We start from the raw sequence: 17,160 nt of genomic DNA on the forward strand, positions 1-17,160 counted from the left end.
ATCTTTATGAAAAACATGGCATTTGTGCAAGTAATTGGTCTGCCCAGAAGGATGGCCCACTCTGAGGTCATCCATAGATGATCAGGTAATCGGTGCAAAACAAAAGTGTTCAGCTCATGAATTACAAAAGTCATGCACGTCTGATATCTGAAAATATATAATCTATATAGAGATATAATAAACACATGACTATTTCCTGTGCTGGATTAACTGTAAAGTACATCCAGCACCTCTCTACTTGTCAATGTCATTGCAGCTTCCAGACTTACTCGGCTATGAAATTAATTTACTTCACACCTTTTGGAGACTTCACATAAGATCAGTATCCACTGAGATGTGATGAGAAGATTTAGCCTAAAGCCGGAATCCATATAGCCTAAATGACTAACCACGGGGAGTGATAAAGTGCATTGTCCTGAGATGGTTAGACCAATTTCAACAGCAATGCAGTGTGCCGGAGGAAAGAGGTATTGGCTGTGTACAGCACGTCTGTGAACTCAGTGGAACCAGTTATCAAGCCATAAGCAATGCAGTGAAAGTAATACCAAAGCATACATTTAACCTGTGTCTGCATTGTATTCCCATTGCTAAATTTGCATTTATCTCCTATGCTACATACCTGTGTAGGCCTACAGCCTATCCCAGGTGGCAGATGGAGTATGGCTGAGGTCACTGCTCTATTTTCAAATCCTCCTGGGAAGCTTACAGCATATGCTCCCATACTGTCATTTAAGCTAGTTTATTTTAGCAGTGAAAAAGTAGGTGATGTTTGAAGTTAAGAAACAGATTTATTTTTAACAGCAATTTGAATGAAGTAGAGCAGACAGCAACACAAGATTGCTACAAGGGAGGTGACTATAATTAAAGTTACCATGCCAACTAAATGTCTTCATCTTTGCCCTCATCATATCCCTGCAGTGCACACAAACTTAAAATCAGAAACAGAACGTCAGTGACGTAGTAGTTCATCCACCTCAATTCAAATGTTTTGTAAAGGTTTTTTTAACCTGTCCCATCCTCACAATGCTTTCACAACTGCTAATGATCTTCTTGTGTATCTGATGTTTTCTCATTTTAATTATTTATTCATTACTTGGGTGTCAAATGCTTCCGTGCTGTCACAGCGTCTGGCACCGTGTAGATAAGTCGATATACATATATGTATATATCAGGGGTGCAACGATACACAAAATTCACGGTTCGGTTTACATACAGACAGACAGATATAGTATATATATAAGATAATATGTTAATTATGACCACAGGACCATTTTCCAGTTTGCCTTAGCTCATCTGGTTTTTAACATTATACAAAGTGTTCTTTGCACATAAGTTAAAATTAAAAAAACAAACAAACTTTGCTCTCTGCATTAAAATATAGGGTTTCAAGGATTTGTCAGCAACTCCATTTCATTTCAGTTTAGAAGACAAAAAGAGTCTGTATTTTAGATAACTAGCATGTGCTACATATTAAAAATGCACATGGCTAAAGTACATAACTATTTAAATGTGAACTCTGCAGTTCTGTTACATAAGAAAACACAAATAAGTATTTCCCAAGTTCGTTAAACAGAGCAATAAATTTTTTAGCACCTCTTTTCTAAACGTCCGAACTTTATTTGGATTATTTGCTATAATCCAACCTGTTCTTAAAAACGCACACAGGTTTATTGATTCGCTGAGATGACGCCTCGTCATCGCCTGCCTCTTCTTATCCAGCTGCCAAATTCGCTTGAGGCTAAATGAAAGATCTCATAATGAGAAATGTCACCTTTTCTCACCCCAAGTGGGACAAAATCAATTTGCTTCAAAACATGGAAAATATTCTCAACATGGTGAGCTAAGTTTAGTATCATGGCCTTGGGCAGAAAAGACTAGTCAGACAGATTTTGCAGATGGAATCAAAATAGTGCTGGGGCACATGGGAGGCTATAAAACAGTGAGGGCACAGTCTTAAATTCTAATAAATAACTAATACCAAATGAAGGCAACACTAGTAAGCCTCATTTAAGTAACATAAGCAGCATTTATGACACCTCTAAGGATATAATGGGAAGATCTGCTGATGTTAGTCAGATGCACAATAGCAAAAATGTTAGCTCGTGAGGTAAGCAAAAGTATTACATGGATATGCAAATAAACTCTTAAACAGTCAATTAATTTACTGGATGTGTAAAAACAAGTGAATCAAAGATATTCATGGTTAAAAGCAGTATACAGCATTTTGCTTCAATGGATATCTAGTCTGCATACAGTTAGAGTCACTGTTACTTTTTTTTTTAAACAGATGACCAAAGATGCTATTAAATAATGTTTAAATGAATTAACACGGTTGTTTCCCTATGAGTAAGGTTAAAACCTTTTTGCTGGGTGCCACAGTGGTTGTTTCTATGCAAAAAAAAAGTGTTTGTGTTAGTCTGGAATTGCAGAGATGTTTGGACAGAATTTCTGACAGCCTCTCTTCTCAGCTTGAACAAAATACTGAAGCTCATTTTCATGTTTTACAACAGCAGAGCTGTGGTGCACTTGTACTGTCTGGTTAGTTTGTGACTGACAGTTGGCTACAAAGCACTCAGACATTTTTTTTCTACAGTTTTACATTTAATCAAATCGCCTGAGGCCATCTAAACCTGTATACCTCATTAATATTCCTAAACAAGCTTTCAGCAACTCTAATGCTGCACACTGATAATCAAGGACATGACACACAGCTCATACGTGGGCTCTGAAAACAGAGGGACTGCCCACCACTCACAGTAATTTCAAGTAATGAAAATATTGACCATATGGTGGAAAGTGGGTGCGCTGTTATGGTAACGCATTTTAATAAAATTAATTAGTGCTGTGGACGGAAATTGCAGACATGTTTTTTTCCATGTGTTCGAAAAGATGGGACATGTAAAACAAGGGTCGTTTTCTTAACCTTCTTGCTATTGTCAAAAAAAAGAGGAAATAAACATCAATATTTTATCCAAGCAAAGTAGAGGCTGTCAGAAATCCTGTCCAAATCTCTCTGCTACAGCAGTTTTAGACAAACACTCCTGTCTTCACAGATATTATACAAGATATGTTTTTATTTTATTTTTTATACAAGATATCTAATGTGAGACACTGGATGTCTTGTAGACATGGTTTTAACTTGTGTGCCAGTTAAATAACCCCACTGTTTAACCCTTATCAGCACAAACACAAAGGCGCACTGTCTAGAACAATATAAATGAAATAGTGCCTGGCAAAAATATAGATATCAACACATTGAATACTACTGAATTCTACTATTAGATATTTCCCTAAATTGAATGAATGGATGCAAAGTTATGACTCTTTTTAAAAAGGGGTAGCTCTAAATCCAAAAGCGGCTCCTGAAAAAAGACCTGGTTTCTGTGCTTCTGTGTGGCCTACCTAAACAGAGCACAAAACACAACACAAAGCACCATTTTTAATCTCTTTTGAAAGTACAAGATCATATTATGAACTGGCAAAGCTTAATCCGCAACTGGAAAATTAACCTACATTTGCATGCAGAACAGGCTTCTGACTTCAAAAGTAAGGTTACAGCATTTTTATTCAAGCTTGCCTCTGTTCCAAGCAGCCAGGGTCACCTTACCTAACATCCAAACATCCAACTTTAACTGAGCTGACAGATCTGAAATGTTGTGCAGACAAAAGCACATTCAGTAAAAAAAGATGACTGTTAGCTTTTTACTTCATTTGTATATATAAAGAAAAAGACCTCGCAAAAACAAAGTCAAATGAAATGCTCCTAGAATATACAGTCACTAAATACATACATCTTGAAATACTGTCTGTATCTGAGACTTTATAATACGAGCTAAAGCAGTGAGTGGCAGGATTTGTTAGATAAGTGTAAGGGAGTTGTAGATGTAATATTATTAGCAAATCTTGCCCTACCTTTTAAAAACCCTGATGTTTCACTTTAGGTTACGCCCAAAACTTCACCTGCCTCTCCACAACCCTTCCCCAATCTTTTGTGTCTGTTTCACTTGCACATAAACAAAAAATGGTGAAGCAGAGAGCACAGGGGAAACAAAAAAATAACATTTTTGCAATCACAATTATGTATAATTTAAAACTAACTTCATCATCCTGTTTTAGCCAGTATTCAGCAATCAGTCATTGCAAATTGTGTACTAAGTTTGTCACAATACTACAATCTAAAACTCAACCCTGTTCATTTTCAACTAATTTTCCTACTTATAGGTTATGTTTACCAAAATAATTATTTAAGCTTAAGTGTAGTGGTTTTATTTGTTTTAGAAATGATTTAGATCCTTTCATTACAGATTGTGAAGGTAAAATATATTTTACTGCCTACTAATAATAGAGATTACAACAATAAATGTTTAATAAACTCCACTTTTCAGACAGCTTTTTTGTTAACGGTGCGGTTAAGATAACAGAAATCTGAAATACTGGAAAATCCAGTGGGCTCAGCTGTTTTTGTGTGTAGCTGGGATTCTGAGCCTGCATCTTTCGCTGGCTTTTCTAATGCTGCATCACATATATCGATGGGAAAGTATGGCACAGTGCAGCGACACCACAGTTTATACTATCTTCATAACAGACAGCATAAAACTGGAATTCCGTGAATGAATCTAAATCATGAGCTTAAATGCAAACTCATCTCTGCTACACTTGATGTAACCTAAATCTGACCATGGGTACCACAGTACCCTGCGCACCAGTCCAACACAGTGGTTTACTGTGAATTCACCACAAACTAACCTGATTAACTGCCCAGTATTTTCATGCAGCATTTGAATAAAACTAGTTTGTATTTATTTATTTGTTTTGCAGGAAGTTTCACAAAATGAAAATACATAATTTATCAAAACACATCATATACAGATAGGGATGGGTATCGTTTAGGTTTTATCTGATACCGGTGCCAAATCGGTACTTTTGAAATGGTGCCGGTGCTCAAACGGTGCTTAAAGAATGGAGAACACAAAATTGGTCCAAAAACCTCTCATGTTCAGCTGTTTTTTGTAAAAAGATAACAATGTTAGCCTTTTCTGCAGCTATGTGGCATATATGGTATCACTCTTGGCTGGAAGCAGTGCTTAAACAATGGGAAAAACACAAACTTTGTCCAAAAACCTCTCATGTTCAGCTGTTTTCCACTTTTTCTTTGGTCATTTTAGCCTTTTTGGCCAGGGTGCAGGGAGCATCTGCCATCAAACAAGAAGACAGCTGCATGTAGCTATGATGATGTTTGCTAGTTCACCTTACATGCATTAATGTAATAACGTGGTTAGCCTACTCAACGTAAATTAGCTACTCACGCAGAGAAGAACGGCTGCTGCTGCATCATCATCCTCATCATTTCTGCTACACTGGCAGGGCTAGGGGCCAGGACTCTCCTCTTCGTGTTTTTGGGGGATGTTGCATAACAGGCAACCCACCGGCAGTAGATGTGCTCGGTGTGAGGTCTCGCAGCAAGCTATCAAATACGGCGCATTTCTCGGCTTAAAACCCCCGCTATGCGTCGCCAGGTGTTTCATCAGATTCGAGGTGTTACCTCCTTTGCACAGTATCACAGTATCAGCTTAAAGCACTTGTTGCTGCTGAGTTTGCATCTTTTGCTGTGAAGTACAGCCAGACTTTTGACCGCTTCGCCTTGGACATTTTTAATCTGTAGCTCTGCTCTAAAAGAACGTACGTACCTGGGCCCGCCTACTATCCTCGGAAACGTAAAATGATTGGCTAGAATCCAAAGTGTATGACATCTCAGGAAAAAAAAACACCGAAATAAAGCACAGAAATGTGCGCTGCTTTTCAGTCTGGTTACTACCGTTTATGTCAGAACGACACCGGTACCCATCCCTATATACAGATCAAATATGTGATTAAAATGATGACATTGCATGTGATCTTTAAATTTGCAGTTTATCAAGCATCACTGAGCGGTCCTTACCTTTAAATATAACCCCTCTTCTTCCTCTTTTGTCTTGTCTGTCTTCCTACACCATGCTCCATCTCTGAGTGAAGTTAACTCTCATTCTTTTCTCTACCTGGGAAACAGAGCAGCTGGACTTTAGCTAGAAACACACTGTGTGACAATCTGCACACAAACTCATTGTGTATTTGTTGATGTTTGTTGAGCTGATAGAAATGTTGAATTTGAAATGACCTCACACTAAAAAAAATAAAAAATAAAATAAATAATAATAATAATAAATATTAAAGTACAGATACCTGAAAATTCTACTTAAGTACAGTAACAGAGTATGTGTATGTTGTGACTTCTCTACTAAGAGAAGCCCACCTGGAACATCTAAAATATTTTTAAAGCAAAAATAATTTAGCATGTTGTATGAGTCCAGTCTGGCTAACACTTAATTCCGTTCATTGAGTCACAGCACTTATATCGATCCACCAAATCAACTGTGTATCTCCAAGGAATGAGTTAGGAAGGGATTAGCTCCTGGCCCTTGATTAGCATTTTTTGCTTACACAGCATGACACCATCCATCTCATAGCAGCTGCATTTATACCTATTTAACCTCTAAGAGATGTCTCCTAAGACCAACCCCCTTGACCTCATCTAAGGTCAAATTTCTCCAAAGTCCCCAAGTATTTTCTCAGTTCTTCAACCTTCATTAGTTTGAACAAGTCTATTAGGTCCATCCTGCTGCTACAGTCATATGATATCATGAAATGTAACAAAAGGCCTCCTCCTCAGCTTGGAGAGTTCCCATCACTCTCGTGGACTTGGTGTCCACATAAGTCTCTGTCCTGTGCTTTCAATAACTCACGCAGAAGCCTATCAGCAGAGCGGTAGATCAGGTAACACCAGCGAGGGTGCAGTTCTTATTTGTGCAAACCAAGGTCACTGAACCACATGGATGCTGGATCAATCAGACAGATTAATGAAGCACAACTTGCTGACATGACGAATATTGACACCCTTATTACATCTTGGTCCTGCAGTCCACAACACTGCTTATATAAATCTGGCCCAAGTAGAAGGAGATGGGTAAACTCCTGAACCTAATCCTTCACATGGTAAACACACTACAAGAAGAGCTTAAATAAGGAAATGTGTCTCTCCCTGTAATTTACTAAATCCAAAAATGTCACAGAATTAAAGCTCATGGTGTAAACGCAGGTTGCAAGCAGTTTGAGCTCCAGTATCCTCAAAAACTGATCAATATTTATAAGATGATCAAACAAAAGTGGATTATCAGGAGCAAGACCTAAACATTTAAATACCTAATGACTTTATTTATTGATTATTCAGTCATACTGAACCTAGTTTTTTGGTTATTCCTCAGTCATACCAGACTTGGGAATAACCAGTCAGCTACACACCCTTGCAACCACCAAATTTCCATAAAAACACTCCTAAACCTTGTGGAAAGCCTTTCCAGATGAACTGAAGCTGTCATGCTTGCAAAGGGTGGATCAACATCATATTAAATCCTATGGATTAAGAATGGGATTCAAGCTCACATGCATCTGAAGCCAGACAAACAAATACCTTTGGCAATATAGTGTGAAAAAATCCAGTAAAGCTTGTTTGTAGAAAACACAAAATCACAAAGGTAATTTTTCACTATTTTCCAGTATTTAATACTTCAAACAGATAACTAAAAAAACACCTGAAATAATAAGCTAAAAATAAACAGTAGTTATAACCCTGCAGCATTTTCAGCACACCAGATTGTGCTTTTGTTTAAACGTGTGCTATCACTCTTGATTACTAATTTTCCTTTTAATGAAAGAATTACCTAGTTAGTTACTAACTAGTCACTTGGTTTAAGGAACCACCCATTTTCATTTGAAAAGTCCACACAGTATAACAGGAAGTGCATAACGTTCAAAAACAGAATTAAGCCTCTGCAGTAGGTCTAATCCCATGTCACCTTGCTTTTACCTAAATTAACTGGTTTTCTTAAATGCTTAAAGCACCTCAAACGTCACATCTCTTGCCCAGATTCTGGTTGTATTTCTGACAACGGGGCCAGAACAAATGGCATCCTCCAGTTTTAATCAAAGGGAGGATTAACCTTTTCTATCAGCGGTGCCTCTCTTAGCAAAATAGGGAGTCGAGATTTAGGATTATACCTGTGAAGCCATACTTTAGCTCATTATTGGACTTGGATGTTCAGACCTGTATGACACCCCTTATATCACTGGCATTAGGTTACCATTAATGACTCAGTAATCCTTCAAATCTCTCTAAAGAAATGCACCTCAACATGAACCTCTGGAAATTAATGTATTTGTAGAGCCTTCTCAGGTAATGATCCTCCATATTTTTAGAGATAACCTCACCACTTACGAGCAATACCTGGCCACTTAAGATAAATACCACAACGTTGATTCTGATTTTTCATTTCAATCACACAGCAGACATAAAGCTGTTTTGCTGCATAGTGCCCACACTAGTTTCCTTAATTTCTACTAACAAAGAGCAGCTGTTTGCTTTCCACCCATTTTCTATAAGTTCCCTTATAGATCAGTTGCCAAGTTAAACTGTTATTATCCCAAGGCTTTACAGCACAGAGCAACAGCAAAGGAATATAAGGAAATAATACAAAATTTAAAGAGATCATAAGGACTAGTTATGGTCAGAATATAGCCTTTTATAGAAATTTGGCTGCATCACAATTACTGATTATGGATAACCATGGCAATAACACATCTGTAATTCTTCTTTCTGTACAGTTTCATTGGTACAGTTATGGCTACACTCTTTTACCACCTGCTTGCAATGAATGTATTCAATGTATTGCAGAGAGAATACTAACTAGGACTGAAAAGAGAGACCATATTTTCCCGTATTAGCTCCTCTTCATTGGGTCTCTGTTAAATCCAGAACTGAACTTAAAATCTTTCTCCTCACATTCAAAATCTTGATTAATCAGGCCCTACCATACCTCAAAGACTTCAAAGTACCTTATTATTCTAAGAGAGCACTTCACTTTCAGACTGCAGGCTTACTTTTGGGTCATAGTTTTTAAAGGTAGAACAAGAAACAGAGCAGTCAGCCACCCGGCCCCTCTCATGTGAAACCCAGTTTGAATTCAGGAGACAAACACTTTCCTTTATGATAAATCTTATAGCCAGGGCTGGATCAGTTGACTCTGAACCCTCCCTGAGTTATGCTGCATTAGAGTGCTGGAGTGCCTCCCATAATGTATTGAACATTTCTTTAGTCTTCTTTTTTGTTTCACATTTCACTTTCTATGTGTTTATACACCACTGCTGCATTTAATCATTGCTAATTACTAACCTCTGGCCCTCTCTTTGTTTTTTTGTCCTGTCTTTCTCTGCTCTCATCTTTCTCCTCAACCCCAAAACACCCAAAGCAAAGTGGCTGCTCACCCTCTGTCTGGTTCTGCTGAAGGTTTCTTCCTGTTAAAAGGACCCAACTTTAACTGTTCTTCATTTTTTCCCCTTCTCACTGTCACCAAGTGTGTGCTCATAGGGTTGCGTCTGATTGGGGTTTCTGTCACATATTTACCCTACAATATAAAGCACCTTGAGGTGACTGTTCAGAACTGGTGCTATAGAAATAACCCGTAATTGAAACGAATAAAGAACCAAGCAATGTTGGCTAATTTTAGGGCCAAACAAGGATCAGACAAATCTTAATGAAACCTTACTCAAGCAACATGCTAATCAAACTTCCCATGCTTTTCTAAAGCCTGCACTGGCTGCTGCAATAAACTGTTCTCTGCACCCAAAATAACTTCCTGAGCACCGCTGCAAATCACAGTAAATGGTTTTGACTATTACAAGACTATTATTCGCCTCTAGCGTTTATTTGGCGTGGAGAGGAACATTTTTACGGCACACGCTTTGCGTTCAGAACTCAGCAGCAGTATGACTGACTCGTATTTCACTGTGAAACAGACTTAGCGGTTGGACTTCCCGTGCCGATGCTCCAAAGACGCTTTAAAACATTACGCTTCCACACAGCTCGAATAAATACCAAGCCAACCCAGTTCATAAGTGGCAAAGTCAGCCAACTTAACGAGTTTACTCTACCAGTTTGAAACAAAAGCGTGGCTTCAGATAATAAAGTGCTCTGCGCGTTTCAAAACACATTATGTGCTTCGCTGTGAACTTCCAAAACAGAAGCTAACACGAACTACTGATGTCGGAAGTTAGCACCGGTGGAGTGAAAGAGAAAATGAGGGAGAAAGTATAAAGTACCTGTCTAAGGCGGTTGTCCTCTTCCATGCTTTCTGTGTTGTCGAAAAGCTTTCTATAAAGCCATGGAAGGCTTGGAAGTTTCTTTCTTTTGGTGTTGTTGAGTTGGTAACCATGAAAGCCTCTGGTTAGCAACGAGACCTGTCAAACAATGGCGGAGCCAAGTACGGCAAGCGGGAGGTCGACACGTGCTTTTCGTTGACGTTTAGTGTTTTGGAAGGTTTCGTTTTGCAGCTGAGCGTCAGGGGAGAGTGTCCCGTCAAAATAAGAGCACACCAAAGACTTGAAACTGTTAAAAGGTACCTGCATTGTTATATAATGTTCTTTTGGCGAGTTAAGCTTTCCTCCAAAACTGTTTTTAAAAGTAAAGACGTATTTAAGATAAGATAAGATAAGATAAGATAAGATAACCTTTATTAGTCCCACACGTGGGAAATTTGTTTTGTCACAGCAGGAAGTGGACAGTGCAAAAGTTATGACGCAAAAATTAGAATACAATAAGAATAAATACAGTACACAGCTGTACAGAATAGAATAAAATAATATACTATATACAGTAGAATAAAATAGAATAAAAATATACAATAAGATAAAAATAGAATACGAATGCTATATACAACTGAGTATTATGAATTTAGCCTAGATTGTCCTGCAACTGAAGGACAATTTAGGTTTAAAACAAACAAACAAACAAATCAATAAATACTTTTTTTAATCCTTTAAAAATCAGAATTGAGCTTAATAAGTTCCTGACCATTAAGTTAATGATAATTGAATATTTACATTACTGTACAATACCAACTGTCCAATAAAGCAATATAGTAGGAAACAGAAATATATGGACTGTCCATGGATAACAAAAGGTCTGCAAAATGCATGTACAAAGAAAAATGCTCTATACAGAGAGTTCTTAAGAACGAGAACTAAAGATGCTGAAATCAGATACAAAAGATATAAAAATAGGTTAACTAATATACTTAGATTTAGTAAAAAGGAATACTATAAGAAGCAATTAGATATAAATAGAAATAATAATAAAAGATTATGGGAAATCCTGAACAGTGTTATAAAATGTGGGACTGGACAAAAGAACTATCCCAAGTATTTCATTTGTAATGACCATGAAGAATACAATATGGATGTTGTGGCAAATAGTCTCAATGAATTCTTTGTAACTGCTGGACCAAATTTAGCAAGAACAATCACTCATCCTGGGAAACCACAGGAAAAACCCGATACACTGATTGACAGAAATCCATATTCTATGTTTCTCACAGCCGTTGATGAAAATGAAGTTCTTGAAATTGTCAAAAAATGTAAAAATCACAAATCTTTGGATTGTAATGATATTGATATGATAGTGGTTAAAAGAGTCATTGAGGCTATTATAAAACCATTTACATACATCTGTAATTTATCATTTCAAACTGGTCGATTTCCAGACAGAATGAAAATAGCAAAAGTTATACCTCTATACAAATCTGGGAACAAACACCATTTCACAAACTACAGGCCTGTCTCTTTACTACCTCAATTCTCAAAAGTTCTTGAAAAACTGTTTAAAAACAGACTGGAAAAATTTATAGATAAACATAAACTACTCACTGAGAGTCAGTACGGATTCAGATCAAGCAGATCAACATCATCGGCACTATTAGATTCAATAGAATACATCACAAATTCCATAGACAAAAAGCAATATGTGGCTGGGTTATTCATAGACTTGACAAAGGCATTTGACACCATAGATCATGATATATTAATAAGAAAACTGGAACGTTATGGTGTCAGAGGGGTAGTTTTAGATTGGGTCCGGAGTTATTTAAGTGACAGAAAGCAGTTTGTGAAAATAAATGGTGGTTGCTCCTTATGTATGGACATTGCTTGTGGTGTACCCCAAGGGTCAGTTTTGGGTCCAAAATTCTTCAACTTGTACATTAACGACATCTGTAAAGTGTCCAAAGTATTAAAAATGGTTCTCTTTGCTGACGATACAAACATTTTTTGCTCTGGTGATGATCTGCAGAATTTATTGGAGGATATGACTAATGAAATAAGTAAAGTGAAGTTCTGGCTTGATAAAAACAAATTATCATTAAATTTGAATAAATCTAAACTGATGTTATTTGGAAATAGTAGTTTAAATACAAATGCAAAGATTCAAATAAATGGTGTTGATATTGAAAGAGTCAGTGAAAATAAATTTCTGGGGGTAATAATAGATGAAAAACTTAACTGGAGAGCTCACGTAAGATATATTCATTCCAAAGTATCACGAAGCATTGCAGTACTAAACAAGGCAAAACAGGTATTCGACAGAACATTACTTCATATTCTCTACTGTTCACTGGTTTCACCATACTTAAGCTATTGTGCAGAGGTCTGGGGCCATAACTATAAAACCACATTACATTCACTTTTTACTCTTCAAAAAAAAGCAATTCGAATCATCCACAATGCAGGTTATAGGAACATACAAACTCACTATTTTTGCAGTCTGAAATATTGAAAATTGACGATATAGTGAAATTCCAAACAGCACAAATTCTATTCAAAGCAAAAAATAAAGAACTGCCAGGTAATATTCAGAGTATGTTTTTTTTTTTGAAAGAAGGAAGTTATAATTTAAGGGGTTTTTGTAACTTCAAAACAATGAAGGTACGTACTACAAGAAAAGGCTTTTGTGTTTCTGTTCATGGAGTGAAACTATGGAACAAACTGAATATGGAATTAAAGCAATGTCCAAACATAAAACTGTTCAAAAAGAGTTTGTCACGGCGGGGTGCGCCGATGTGTGTGGAAACAGGACCCAAAAGCAGATGATGACGAGTAGTTGAAAGTTTGAGCAGAAAAGTGATCCTTTATTAGATGACGGCAGGAGTAAACCAGGAAACCAAAGTAAACTGACAAAACACTAAGAAACAAAACACTAAACGGTACTGAGACCAAAACCTAAACTATGACTGTGATGGAAAATAACCAGCAAATACTATGACTAAGACTAATGATGAATAACAGATGAAAACCATAACTAAGACCGAGGTCAAAATAAACAGAACCAGGCTAGAACTAGGGCAGAATAAACAGACGACCCGACAATGGCATGAAAAAAACAAAAGGCTTAAATACAGACATGAGGTGATCAGGGGAAGTGGAAACATATGGGGAAACAGCTGACAGCCATAAACCTAATGACAGGACCAGGAGAGAAAAGCTAAATACAACTAGAAAGTGCATTTTCTGAAGAAACTGCAGTGTGAATGCTTGAATCTGAATGTATGGACTGAAATGAATTAATTGCTGAATTTTGAGTTAAAAATTTTGAATGAGATAAAAATAAAAAAAAAACAACCTGAATTTAACCTGAAAACAACAGTGCTGAACTGCTAAAAGCTGAAGGTTACACAGAAGAAGAAGTTGGAAAAAAGCTGAAAATGTTTTAATTGTAAATTAGAAAAACCTAAGAAATGAGAAAAGAACATTTAGAGTCAGAAAACATCTGAATGAATATTAAAAGGTCATATTCTTTGAATCACTGAATGACTAAAATGTGATCCCTCCACTTGGATCCACACAGTTTAAAAAGTTTAAATGTCTGAGCTTTGAAAGACAAGATGTTGGAAAGAGAACAACGATGGCGACGTTTTGAGGGTAAAATGATGGCTTTAACACTGTGGACACAGCAGCAGTTGAAAGAGAAGTGTTTAAGATGAATCTTGGCAGAGTGGCAGGCAGAGCTCGTTAAGCAGGCAGGTGTGAGCCTGGTTGCTATAGTGACCGCACCCAATGGCTCCATACACACGTACACAGACATGCGCCTCACTTTTGCTGCTTAAAATGAACAGAAAAGTCAGGCCGAAACAAATCGTTCCCAAATGAAAAGTAAAAGTCGTACTGACAAAATTCTTTCACCGTGAGCGACAGCCATGTCTAGTCTACCAAATTCTCAGTTTTCATGCCTGTGGAGTTTATTATATGGACGTGGTGACAGTGTAAAGACACCATGCTCTTCTGATTTTCAAACGAACCTTCTGAGCCATTTTAACATTAGAGTCTATGGAAGAGTTGGAGGGAGGAGGCTGTGCATTGGTGACATTTATGAAAGAACCGTAACACCTAGGACAATAGTAAACACATTGGATGAAAGAGGACAGCCATGGCTACGTTTTGAGGGTAAAATCATACCTGTAGAGCAAACGCTGCGGACACAGCAGCAGTTTTAAAAAAGATTTTAAGATTAATTTTTTTGCTCCTCTCACTCTAGCAGTTGAGCTGTCTCACTCTAGCCCCAACATTCCGTCCCATACACACCCATTATAAATTTTGAAACGGGTGAAAAAACATCATGAAACTTAAACTGGAACTGAAGAAAAAGTATAATAGATATTGAAAAGATAAATACAAGTTGAATAGTTGAATGTCTTGTCTTCGTTTTAAAGTTTGAATGGTGGCTCTATGTCAATGTATGTGGAAGTAGTAAGAGTTTAAAAATGAGTAAGTTGAATGAGAATTTGAAGGGTCTCCCCATTGAAATACATGGGAAATTTTTGTTGAATAAAGTTGAATAAAATTAAAAATATAAATGTTAAAAATGAGAAAAATAGAAGCAATCATGTCCAAAATAATAGGAATCTAACGATGTTTGAATGGTTTTTCTAAGTTGAACGGTTTTGAAGGAGTAGGCTTTCAAAAAACGTACGGAATAGATAATAATAAAATAGAATAATAATAATAAAGATTCGAATAACAATACTGTGAATGCTTTTCAAGCATTCACACTAATTAACAGAGAACACATGACATTGTCAGAATAAAACAGGAAATACTAAAACTAAACATGACAACACAACTTAACAGACCTAATACGTGATGAATAAATACCAAACCCCAAAACATAGAAAACCCAGGAACAATAACCAATAACTGCCTAAACTAAAGGCAAAATAGGAAATAACACAAAAACTAATAACATATCAAAAAATACAAAGAAAACTCAGAGTGCTGGGTCGGAGACCCAGCCTGTGACAGAGTTATAAAAACATGATCTTCTCGATCTATAAAGAAAAGGAAAATATTTAAATTAAGTGAATGTCTCTATTTAAAAACAAACAAACAAACAAAAAATTCATGATGTGATATTATAGTATATAGTATATCAGAATTCTGTTCACTATTTTTATTACAAATTATATCAGTAAGGAAGCTGACTAAATATTCACTGATAATTTATGGCAAAGGGGTGGGATTAAATAAGTGTATACTTCTTCCCACTCCCTTTCAACATGTAAATTAATCAGAATGTTTTTTTGTATGTAATTTGTATAGTATTTTTTTTCTCTCTTATTTCTTTTCTAAATGTACTTGTATATTGTTCACATGTTGAAATAAATTACCAATCAATCAAATCAATCAATCACTCTCATTCTAAATAGTTATATTAATTTAAACAACTTTGGAAATCTACTTTGATCAACTTTCAGTAATCATACGTGTTTTTAATTTCAGTATTTATTATCAGATGTTTACTCAGATACAATATTCATATGAAAATTTTAAAATAATATCAATAACATTATAGGGCTGCACAAGGCTATGACATAAATGCGTAATATATAATAATATAATAAGATTAATAATATTCCATATGTTCTCAACATGTGTTTGTAATTATTGCTTGCTCCATATACATACATACATAATAACAAAACCAACCAAAACGTAGATTCATAACGTATTTTAATTTGAAATGCATTTAGTCAAGAATTCGGAACAAGTGAAAAACTGCACTTTTTTTCTTTTAAAAAAATGTATTTATTTGAAATGATATTTTGTAACCACGTTTTCAGCAACTAGGTCTCCATCTTGTTCCATCTTGTCCTGTGATAAGTGCAATTTATCTTAGTATTTTGTGCACAGATTACTTTTCAGATTTATGGGGGGGGGACAGAAAATGTACTGAAGCTGTAGAATGGGCCTTAGATTTTCACTGCATTTTCTAATTATATTTGCTTGGGAGTTTAACCACCCGAAGAGGAGTTCACATAAGCAGAATTAGAATGCAATCGTATGGCTTTGAATATACATTTATAAAAGCATTAATTGTTGTCTAACAGAATAACAGCTGGCAGATTAGAAAATGCTTTAAAGCAACATTTTGACCTCAATAGGACAATCGTCTGTTGTTGCAGACTTTTTTGTTCTTGACTTAATTGTTAAATATGCAAATGAATTATGTAAAAGTACTCATCAAGTGGATTATAATCTTGTTTGTTATTAGATGACAATTCTATTTGTGCTTTAGTTATGTTTTTTGTATTTGTTCACTAATAGGGGATAAGAATATGCAAATAGCTGGATTCTTATCAATAGGTTATGCCTATTGCATATTGTGCTGTGATCCAGGAGAATCCCATACAGCTTTTTCTTTGTTATATAGAGCTTCAAGCTATCAAAGTCTATATTTATTATATATTTATTATTCAGGCAGTGTTCCCAGAACCTCCAGAAAAGGATTGATGGTCTTCGTTTTATGTCTTGGATGGATTTTCTTTTAATTAGGCAAAAATATGTATAATTCTAAGCTCCTAAAGTTGGGTCCACAAATCTTTTTTATCTGTTCCTTTTTATTTTAAAGACAGATCTGTCCATCTGGTGCATTTATCAGAAGTCGTTATCATCTCCTTAAGCTGCTGTTATTCATTTGTGGCTACTTAATAGATCCACTTTAAATTCCAATTCAAATTAATACCCAACCATTATGCAGATGGGTTTGATGAAATTTAAAGTTGAATGAGTTATCCTTGCAGAGGCCAGTTATTCTCTGGAATTCGAACGAATATGTGTAGCCACCTCTGCCACATTTACTTATTCAAAAAATCCTGAAGCATACATAAAAGTCTGTTTTTGCAAAAACAAAAACTGGAAGTGAAGTGGTCAAAGTTAGTTATGTGGTACATTAGTTGAGTAATTGCATTT

General features: G+C 36.1%; 1 protein-coding gene across 3 annotated transcripts in view; it reads right to left on the reverse strand.

Annotated features, from left to right (window-relative positions):
* enox2 (ecto-NOX disulfide-thiol exchanger 2) overlaps positions 1-10,405 on the reverse strand; it is a 192,725-nt gene extending 182,320 nt beyond the window's left edge. For 2 of the 3 annotated variants that reach the window (XM_082504497.1, XM_082504498.1), the window contains exons 1-2: positions 10,189-10,294; positions 5,939-6,035 (exon numbers count right to left, since the gene is read on the reverse strand). Coding sequence is in view for 1 of the 3 variants with exons in the window: in XM_082504496.1 (XP_082360622.1) it covers positions 10,189-10,301 (113 nt within the window). In the remaining 2 variants the exon portion in view is untranslated. Of the gene's footprint in view, positions 1-5,938; positions 6,036-10,188 lie in introns of all 3 variants that reach the window. The other variant, XM_082504496.1, reaches the window with a different exon arrangement.
* Positions 10,406-17,160: the final 6,755 nt, after the last annotated feature.

The sequence above is a fragment of the Aulonocara stuartgranti genome (assembly GCF_965226115.1).
Source record: "Aulonocara stuartgranti genome assembly, chromosome: 2".
NCBI classification, from domain to species: domain Eukaryota; kingdom Metazoa; phylum Chordata; class Actinopteri; order Cichliformes; family Cichlidae; genus Aulonocara; species Aulonocara stuartgranti.